The sequence below is a fragment of the Orcinus orca genome, chromosome 17 (assembly GCF_937001465.1).
Source record: "Orcinus orca chromosome 17, mOrcOrc1.1, whole genome shotgun sequence".
In the NCBI taxonomy this organism is placed as follows: Eukaryota; Metazoa; Chordata; class Mammalia; order Artiodactyla; family Delphinidae; genus Orcinus; species Orcinus orca.
Genome location: NC_064575.1, coordinates 46,126,077 through 46,136,663, shown reverse-complemented (window position 1 = coordinate 46,136,663; position 10,587 = coordinate 46,126,077). Strand labels below are relative to the sequence as shown.

Genomic DNA, 10,587 nt, shown 5'->3' with positions numbered 1-10,587 from the left:
TTGCAGCAAGTCTGTGAGGTAGGTATTAGTATTACATTCATTTGGCAATTCATAAACTGGCAGAGGGGTGAGTAACTTGTCCAGGGTCACATAGCTAGTAAGGGACAGACTCAAGATTCATACTCAACCAGTCTTGGCTTCCGAGTTCATGCTTTTATCTTTCTTCTGTTCTGCAAAAGAAAGGATATATCTAATTCTGAGAATCTTATGGTATTTCAAAGTGATTATAAGAAATTCTGGATTCTTAGAATTTAACTACTGTCTTTTGTTCTAGTCAGCTTTTTTTTTTCTTTTGCAGGGGAAAGTTTGGACATAACAGCATAACAGTCAGCTCCTGAGAATATAACAGGATATTTGACTCTAGGAATGTTTTTCCCAGCCATTTTTGATGAAGACACGCTTTTTATCCCCTCTTTAACAGCAATCCTGAAGAATTTCACTTTTCTGTTAGATAACCAAGTAAAAAATGGGAACAAATTTGAAAAACGCAGAAAGATATTGTCAGTTTTTTTTTGTTTTGTTTTTGTTTTTGCCGTACGCGGGCCTCTCACTGTTGGGGCCTCTCCCGTTGCAGAGCACAGGCTCCGGATGCGCAGGCTCAGCGGCCATGGCTCACGGGCCCAGCCGCTCCGCAGCATGTGGGATCTTCCCGGACCGGGGCACGAACCCGTGTCCCCTGCATCGGCAAGGTGGACTCTCAACCACTGCGCCACCAGGGAAGCCCTGTCAGTCTTTTATTTAGTGTACAGAGACTGCTACTGGTAGAAATAGTGTAAAAAGGAAACTAATTGAAATTGTCCAAAATTGCACATCACAGATTTTTTTAGAATTAAAAAACTGATCAAAGCATCTCATCTTTTTCGTTAATGCTAAAACCCTCAAAACTTTATCTGGAAAAATCAAGGTTCGTGAAACAACAAAACTAACACATGACAACTAACTTACCTAAAAACTGGTGACTTTTTTTTGACTAAAAACTAATGGAGTAATACAGTCTTCATAATATTTAGGCAAAATATGATTTAGCAAAACTGTATTTGGTAGAAATTATAGTTAGAAAAGAAAATTCATGTTGGCAAAAGCTATAATCAGGAAAATACTATATATAAAGAAGTGACCGATGAATCAAATCTTTGTAATAACATTTACTTGGAAAATAATCCTGACTGTACAGTATGTACAATAATGCAGCTGGGTTCAAAGTTAATTTCTCAGGCTACTTTCTCAATGAAGATTAATTTTAAAATTAATTAAGTAAAAAAATTAATTTTTTACCATCTTTATTGGAGTATAATTGCTTTACAATGTTGTGTTAGTTTCTGCTGTATAACAAAGTGAATCAGCTATATGCATACATATATCCCCATATCCCCTTCCCTCTTGCATCTCCCTCCCACCCTCACTATCTCACCCCTCTAGGTGGTCACAAAGCACTGAGCTGATCTCCCTGTGCTATGCAGCTGCTTCCCACTAGCTAGCTATTTTTTTTTTTTTTTTAGCTATCTATTTTACATTTGGTAGTGTGTGTGTCAATGCTACTCTCTCACTTCGTCCCAGCTTACCCTTCCCCCTCCCCGTGTCCTCAAGTCCATTTTCTACGTCTGCATCTTTATTCCTGTCCTGCCCCTAGGTTCATCAGAACCACTTTTATTTTTTAGATTCCATATGTATGTGTTAGCATATAGTATTTATTTTTCTCTTTCTGACTTACTTCAATCTGTATGACAGACTCTCGGTCCATCCACCTCACTACAAATAACTCAATTTCTTTTTATGGCTGAGTAATATTCCATTATATATATGTGCCATATCTTCTTCATCCATTCATCTGTCAGTGGACACTTAGGTTGCTTCCATGTCCTGGCTGTCGTAAATAGAGCTGCAGTAAATATTCTGATACATGACTCTTTTTGAATTATGGTTTTCTCAGGATATATGCCCAGTAGTGGGATTGCTGGATCGTATGGTAGTTCTATTTTTAGTTTTTTAAGGAACCTCCATACTGTTCTCCATAGTGGCTGTATCAATTTACATTCCCACCAACAGTGCAAGAGGGTTCCCTTTTCTCCACACCCTCTCCAGCATTTATTGTTTGTAGATTTTTTGATGCTGGCCATTCTGATCGGTGTGAGTTTTGATTTGTAATTTTGATTTGCATTTCTCTAATGAGGTAATTCTGCTTTCATTTAATATTTTTATAATCATGAAGGAAAAATGTGCCTAGAATCAAAATGGCAGTTTTGAAAACTACCTGTTGTTATGGGAATATGATGATGCCCAAGATCAAAAGAGACCCTCCTCTCAACACTTTATAGTTTAGTGGGGAAGGTTTACATTAAATCATTTGTCACATAATTAATTGCTGAGTTAATGATGAGATAATAACGCAACTTGACGTAGTTTGGCAGTCAGGGAAATTTAAACTATGGAAAGCTGAGTAGAAGTTAATTTAGATCAGTGTGTTGGAGGAAGAGAGGTAGAAGGCCCTTTGGCTGGAAGTAGTGTTTTCTTCAATACCTTTAAGACAAATGCATGATCAGATTTACATTTAAAAATAGATATAGTAAGTATGGAAAATGGCTTTAGGGAGTAGAGGTGGCAAGAGAAGACTTCAACAGAACTGTTTGGAAGACCCAACAGTAATGGTACAGTAGTCCAGACCAGAGATGATGACTTGGAAAGAGTAGAGATAATGCAGAAGGCAAACAGTACACAGCTTTGAGAACCATGGAGGGGATAGAATCATCTGGGTTTTGTGGTTGATTGGCTCTGGAACTGAGAAAATGAAGAATGTCGTGGATGATTTCCAATTTTTGGCTTGAATAAGGGTGGTAGTACTTTCACTGAGAAATGGGAAAACTGAAGGAGGAGCAGTTTTTGGAGAGAAGAGAGGTGGACCTGGTGAGTTGGAGATGTTTATGAGACATTCATGTGGATCCAATGGATATACTGGTATACTTACAGATCTAGAATCATGATCTGGGCTAGAGAAAAAATTTTAAGTTAGTACAGGGAAGGTATTGAACCCATGGGAGTAGATGAGCTAATTTTAAGGAGAAGTGGTGCACAGTGAGGGGAGGAGGGCCTAGAACTCAGGAAGAACTCCAATAAACAAAGGTTAGACAAAAAAGTAAGAACTGGCAAAGATGTTTAAGACACAGCAACCAAAGGAGGAGGAAAATTTGAAGTGTGTTAGAAGCTATAAAAATGGAGTTCAGTATTTCAAGGTAGAAGTGGTCAACATTGTCCAATGCTTTTTGAGAACTGTGGTCAGGACTAAAAAGTAACCTGTGGATTTATTGACAAAGAGCTCCTTAGTGGCTTTTAACCAGGCAGCTTTGGGGGAGGATCAGACTGGAAGCCAGATTGGAGAAGTTGAGGAGTGACTGGGAATTTGAAGAAACGGAGGGAGTTAAGTGGGTGTTTGGGTGCTTGAAGTGGAAACATGGGGGCAGGCAGCTTTTTCAGGCAGTATAAGTTCCCTTTTTATGCATGTGTTCTAGTTTATCCCTGAACATAACGCATCACAGAATAACTTTATTTTTCCATGCTGTGGCCTTTTTCTGTGATTTATTGTGGGGAAAGGAGTTTAGCAAGTGGGAAGTCAAGAGTGATCTTTTTAAGAGCTCTTTATTACCCCTAAAATAATGCACTAATTATCCCTCATTGTTTCTCTCATTAAGTTTCTCTTAATGAGAAACTAATTCTCATTAAGAAATAAAAAGAATCAACCTTTGGACCTGTTGCTAAAACATAATCATTTATTGAGTTACAGAATGATGTTTAATAATTTCTAGTGAGTGGGCTTATTTCAACCTGGCACATTTTAATCTGTTAAATGCTACATGTTGCCAAAACATAATAGTTTTCTTTTTTTAGGGGGGAGGGATAGAGAGGAGTGTTTAAATGACGTGGACTTATTTAAAATTCCACAAGTTATGTAAAATTTTATTACAATAGAAGGTATAGTGAATTCCTTATATTAAAGAAGATGTAAATGGATTCTTGATTCTTCCAGCAACAGTCAACACTTTTTAAGTGTTAGCCTTTTACATACTAAAATTTAATAGTGTTTTATATTTTAATTTTGACATAATTTCTTATAATTCAGGTTCTCTTTAATGCCTGTTTTCTGCTCATAGACTTCACTGAAATTTTGTAATAAGATAAGAGTTTGGGTTTAGAGTACATTTTGGGCAATCTATAAGTTGTTGGATGAATGAATGTTGAGGGTTTTCAGATCAGATTGAAAATTCAGTTTAAAGAAATGAAACTTATTTTAGGTGCATCCTTTATAGTGTGAAATTAGAGGAGTCAAGCAAAGAAGAGATGTATATATATATAAAAACCACTAATAATGAAATTCAAATTATAATGTTAAGTAAATGCCATTTCTGTCTATTAAATTGGTAAAGATGAATGTTTACACAAAAATCTGTACATAAATGTTCATAGCAGCTTGATTTGTGATAGTTAAGAGCTAGAAACACTTCAACTGTCTGTCAGTATTCCGTACAATAATAAGGAACAAACTTGATACAGGCAGCAACTTGGGATGAATCTCAGAGACATTATGCTGAGTGGGAGAAACCAGCTTGAAAGGTTGTATACTGTATGATTTCCATTTATTCGACATTCTCAAAAAGACAAAACTATGTTGGTAGAAAACAGATTAGTAACTGATTAGGGTTAGGGTCTGACTAAAAAGGAATAGCCTGAGGGAGACTTTTGGAGTGATAGAACTCTTCTATATCCTGATTGTGGTAGTGGGTAAATAAATTTATACCTGTGTTAAAATTTGTAAAACTGTACACCAAGAGAAAAAGTCAGTTTTACTGTATGATAATTGTAACAAAAAATAACTACAGTTAGAGAAAAATTGGTAAGGTAATATATTATGCTGATATATAGTAGTGAAGTGGATCCTCTCCGTTGGTGGGAATATCATTGGTAATATCATTATGCAGATATTAAACACCATTTTACTTTTTAATTTAATGATATGGGAAATGTATTCACAATAATATATCAAAAGAGGAGGCTAAAAAACTCTACATCATAATTCCTGGTATATTAGAAGCATGTTTTCCCCCAAAGAAGTATATAAAATTACCCTTTGTTCAAACACCCTCATTATGAGAGGAAAGCCGGAAACTGGGGCCACTGCACTTAAGTCCTTTGCCTGCTTGACTGTTCTGTTCAGGATTATAGCAGCCAGAGTCCTTTCAGGGACTGATAAAAGGTCATTGGGCCAAGCATTCTGAACACAGCTGTTTCAGCTGCATATCAATCATTTGTTTTCTTAGAAAAAAGCTTTGATGGTTCTGAGGATAATTTATTGTTTGGAGAGAGTCAAGATTCACTTTCTAAATCCATGAATACCAATGATGAACATATGCATTAACTGAATTCTAGTAGTGACTGGTTTTTCAGGCTTTCAGGAGATTGGTTTACCTGGCTTGAAGTTGTACAAGTTTTTTTTTTTTTGTCATATGTTTTCTCTTTGGTAAATACCTTCCAGTGGAATGATTGGTTATAGGAGGTGTATGTTTAACTTTCTAGGAGTCTGCCAAACTGTTTTCCAAAGTGATTGTACTACTTTACATTCCTTCCAGTAGTGTGTGATATTTCTAGGTGCTCAACATCTTTTTTTTTTTTTAAGTTATTATTGACTCTACATCTTTGTTAACACTTAATATAGTCAGTTTAAAAAATTTTAGTCAATTTAGTGAGTGTGTGGTGTTATGTCATGTTTTGAAACAACTTTATTGATTTATAATTCACATACCATATAATTCACCCACATAAAACATATAATTAATAATTTTTAGTAGTATATTCACAGTTATGTGCAACTATCACTACTATTGTAAGATGTTTTCAACACTTCAAAAAGAAATCCTGGGGACTTCCCTGGTGGCACAGTGGTTAAGAATCCACCTGCCAGGGCTTCCCTGGTGGCGCAGTGGTTGAGAGTCCGCCTGCCGATGCAGGGGACACGGGTTCATGCCCCGGTCCGGGAAGATCCCACATGCCGCGGAGCGGCTGGGCCTGTGAGCCATGGCCGCTGAGCCTGCGCGTCCGGAGCCTGTGCTCCGCAACGGGAGAAGCCACAACAGTGAGAGGCCTGTGTACCGCAAAAAACAAAACCAAAACAAACAAACAAACAAAAAAAGAATCCACCTGCTAATGCAGGGGACACGGGTTCGAGCCCTGGTCCAGGAAGATCCCACATGCTGCAGAGCAGCTAAGTCCATGCACCACAACTACTGAGCCTGCGCTCTAGAGCCTGTGAGCCACAACTGCTGAGCCCACGAGCCACAACTACTGAAGACCTTGCGCCTAGAGCCTGTGGTCCGTAACAAGAGAAACCACTGCAATGAGAAGCCTGTGCACCATAACGAAGAGTAACCCCCGCTCGCCGCAACTAGAAAAAGCCTGCGCACAACAAGACCCAACACAGCCATAAATAAACAAACAAACAAATAAATAAATTTATTAAAAAAAAAAGAAATCCTGTACTCTTTAGCTTTCAACCCGCCCCCACCATGTGCCCCACCCCCACCCCAACTCACCCTCACCTCCCAGCCCTAAGTAACCACTAAACTAAACTACTTTCTGTCTGTATAGATTTACCTGTTCTGGACATTTCATATAAATGGAATCATGTAATGTGTAGTCCTTTGGTGACTGGCTTCTCTCACTTAGCATAATGTTTTCAAGGTTTATACATGTTGTAGCATGTATCGGTATTTTAATCCTTTTAATGGCTGAATAATATTACATTGTAGTGATGTACCACAATTTGTTTATTCATTTGTCAGTTGAATGGATATTTGGGATGTTTCTACCTTTGGGCTATTATGAATAATCCTGGTATAAACATTCATGTACAAGTTTTTTGTGTGGATGTGTTTTTCTCTCTCTTGAGCATATACCTAGGAGTGGAATTGCTGGGTCATATGGTAACTCTAACCTTTTGAAGAACTGCAAATCTGTTTTCTAAAGTGGCGGTACTATTTTACATTGCACCAGCAGTGTGTGAGGATTCCAATTTCTCCACGTCTGCACCACACTTTTTATTATCTATTTGATACTTATCATCCTAGTGGATGTGAAGTGTATCTTGTAAATTCATTTATTTATTTATTTTTGGCTGCATTGGATCTTTGCTACACACAGGCTTTCTCTAGTTGTGGCGAGTGGGGACTACTCTTCATTGCAGTGCACGGGCTTCTCGTTGCGGAGCATTGGCTCTAGGCGCGTGAGCTTCAGTAGTTGTGGCACGTGGGCTCAGTAGTTGTGGCTTGCGGGCTCTAGAGTGCAGGCTCAGTAGTTGTGGCACACTGGCTTAGTTGCTCCGTGGCATGTGAGATCTTCCTGGACCAGAGATCAAACCGGTGTCCCCTGCATTGGGAGGTGGATTCTTAACCAGTGTGCCATCAGGGAAGTCCCATTAAGTAGGTGGTGTATTTTAAAAGATAAAGTAATCATTTGGTTTTTGTTTTGTAAATTATATTGTTTTGATAGCTTCCTGGGGTCAAGTGTGTATTTGGTAAAAGACATAATGAATAGCTCTTCAGTGATGGGGGAATGAGATTTCCCTCTCTTCAGCTGGAATAACTTTTATCTAGCCATTGAAAATATAGTGTACAAGTTAGGTGAGAAGTAAGAGCTAGGGCTCGGTATGAGGGTGGTCTGTATTCCTCAAGGAGTGCTCATGTTTTAACTATAACTGCCAAGGGGAAAAGAGAAAATAAGACAGAAATAAGGGGAGATTTTGTCTCTAGTGTCAAGTGTACTTTGAATTAATAGATAACTTTTAGTGTTTTTGCTTCAAAACACTAAAAGATATCATTATATAGAATATCATATACATACCTTTCAACCTATTCTGCTGTTATTCTTTGTCTTATTTTATTATGTTTTATCTATTTTAAGTTGAACTATAATTTACATGCAATAAAATGTATAGCTCTTAAATGATCAGTGATGATTTTTGTTAAATGTATATACACGTGTACCTGTCACTCAGAACAAATTCTTGTATTTATTTTTTTAAAATTTGTATTGGAGTATAGTTGATTTACAATGTTGTGTTAGTTTCAGGTGTACAGCAAAGTGAATCAGTTATACATATACATATATCCACTCTTTTTTAGATTCTTTTCCCATATAGGTCATTACAGAGTATTGAGTAGAGTTCCCTGTGCTATACAGTAAGTGCTTATTAGTTATCTGTCTTATATATAGTAGTGTGTATGTGTTGATCCAATCTCCCAATTTATCCCTCCCCCTCTCCACCCCCGCCTTACCCCTGGTAACGGTAAGTTTGTTTTCTACATCTGTAACTCTGTTTCTGTTTTGTAGATAAGTTCATTTGTACCCCTTTTTTAGATTCCACATATAAGTGATATCATATGATATTTGTCTTTCTCTGACTTACTTCACTCAGTATGACAATAGAACAAATTCTTCTCTCCTGCCTCTTTCCAGTCAATTTCCCAACTGTAGAGGCAGCGACCACTTTCTGGTTTCTATCACCATAAATTAGTTTCCCCATTGCTGGAGAATTTTCTGTGTTAGACTGTTTGGATATGTTTTTGTAAGGTGATATTGGAAATGTTTTCAAGAGGAGTATAGACTTTTGTAAGAAACTTTTGATTTCCTGATTATATACTACTGAATTCTCAGAATCAGTGGTCCAACCTGATTGCTCCCTAACTAGGAGACAAGAGTATATTAATGAAATTTAGTCTGATTGCTACTTTACTGTTTTACTTTGTTCTTATTTGAAAAAACTACTGGTGTTTCTTTGAGAGAGAACTCTGTGATCTTATATTACTTTTCCTTGATTTTGTCATGTCACTGTTAATTAAATCAGTTGTTTATTCAGAATGTGATGATAGATCTTTTTCCATGGATGCTGAAATTTTATCTTTAATTAGTAGAGTTTAAAATGTTGCCAGTGATTATTATGTTATTTTATTTCAACATAGTTTGTATGATGATAAGAAATTTACATTCATTGTACTCATGGTAATGTTAACATGTGACATTTGCAATTTCCCAGTTTATAAAATGCTAACATGTGCATGAAATAATACTTAATACAATCTAATTCACCTGTGCTTTTATTTGTTGAATGATCTTACTATTTAAATATTAAAGTCGTCTTTAATAATGTGGTTTTTATTTTATTTTTTATTCTAGTTCATTTAGCCCCTAAAGAAATAACAGTGTCTAAGGGACAAGAAGAGGAGCCTGATAGCCTAGTTAAATATTTCAGTGTTGTTTGGTGTAAGCCTTCAAAGAAAAAACACAAAAAGTGGGAAGGCGATGCTATTCTTATTGTAAAAGGAAAGTCATTCACATTAAAGGATTTGGAAGGCAAAGACATTGGAAGAGGTATTGTGATATTACCTGATGTTTATGATTTGGTCTAAAATTAATATATATCTCTGGCTACAAAATTGAAATGTAATTGGGTTTTACAAAGTTGTTCCTTAATTGACTTTCATGTCTAAATTATCTCATAAACATAAAATTATCTCTTAATCGTGAGTCGGACAGTCTTATGTATACTCAGTGAGATGAATCTCATCCCATGGTTTCATTTTCTCCAAAAATAAAATGGCCATCCAGGTATATACAGTTACATTGGCATTTTTGTGAGATTAAGCAGTTTGTCTTGGTGTGTTTTACATCTTTTTTTTTTTTTCCCAGAATGCTGAGTGATTAAAAGTTAAAAAAATGTTGGTATTAGGAGTGGAATGATATTTAACTTCAATGATACCTAAAAAAATTTGAAAAATAGCAAGGAGATAATGACTAGACATGACCTAGATTAATACATACAAATTGGAGGTTACCATTATTTCCATTATAAAATGTTGCCAGCATGATTTGTACAAATTAGCCCACAAATTCAGAATACCTAAAACCATTATGGTTGTTTTGCATTGTCTCTTACTGTTCAGTTCTGAGCGTGGCCCATAATTATAAAATCTGTTCTACAAGTTCACTCATTCATTTGAAAACACCATAGTTTATAGCTTTCAGTAACTGTTATGTGCTAAGCAGTATGCTAGGAGTAAGCATTCAAAGATGGATATAGTTTACAGTTTAGTGGGGACAGGGCAATGTAATTAATAATTAGGAAGCACTAAGGTAATTGTTTCAATGAGAATTTTTGCTAAGCACAATACGAGCATATATAGAAGGACCATTTAAGTTGACCTTCGAGGCTAACGGAAAGCTTCATAGGAGTTATTGTTTAAGGTAATATTTGAAGGATGGATAATTTTGTAGGGGATGAGAAAGGGGCAAGGCATATGTACAGTTTCAAAGGCAAAACTACTTCAGTGTTTCAGGAATATAGTATATGAAGGGCAGTGGAAAAGAGGCAAGAGTTGAGGCTGTATGGAATTATCTGCAATAGAATTTTTTATTATAAAAATATTGAACAAATGCTATATATTCACTATTATTCTTAGTGTTTAGAGAAATTTAAAAAGAAAAATTGCAGTACACATTCCACGTTGTTGGTTAGGGTAGATTGAGGCAAAATTTTTGGAGAACTTGTTT

The 10,587-nt window shown here is 36.4% G+C and overlaps 1 protein-coding gene across 4 annotated transcripts in view; it reads left to right on the top strand.

The window, feature by feature from the left end:
• The window catches only part of RAD54B (RAD54 homolog B), a 95,456-nt gene that overhangs the window by 49,279 nt on the left and 35,590 nt on the right, over positions 1–10,587 (top strand). For 3 of the 4 annotated variants that reach the window (XM_033438284.2, XM_033438285.2, XM_049700235.1), the window contains one exon: positions 9,214–9,408. In XM_033438284.2, coding sequence (XP_033294175.2) covers positions 9,214–9,408 — 195 coding nt within the window. Of the gene's footprint in view, positions 1–6,509; positions 8,220–9,213; positions 9,409–10,587 lie in introns of those variants that run through there. The other variant, XM_049700236.1, reaches the window with a different exon arrangement.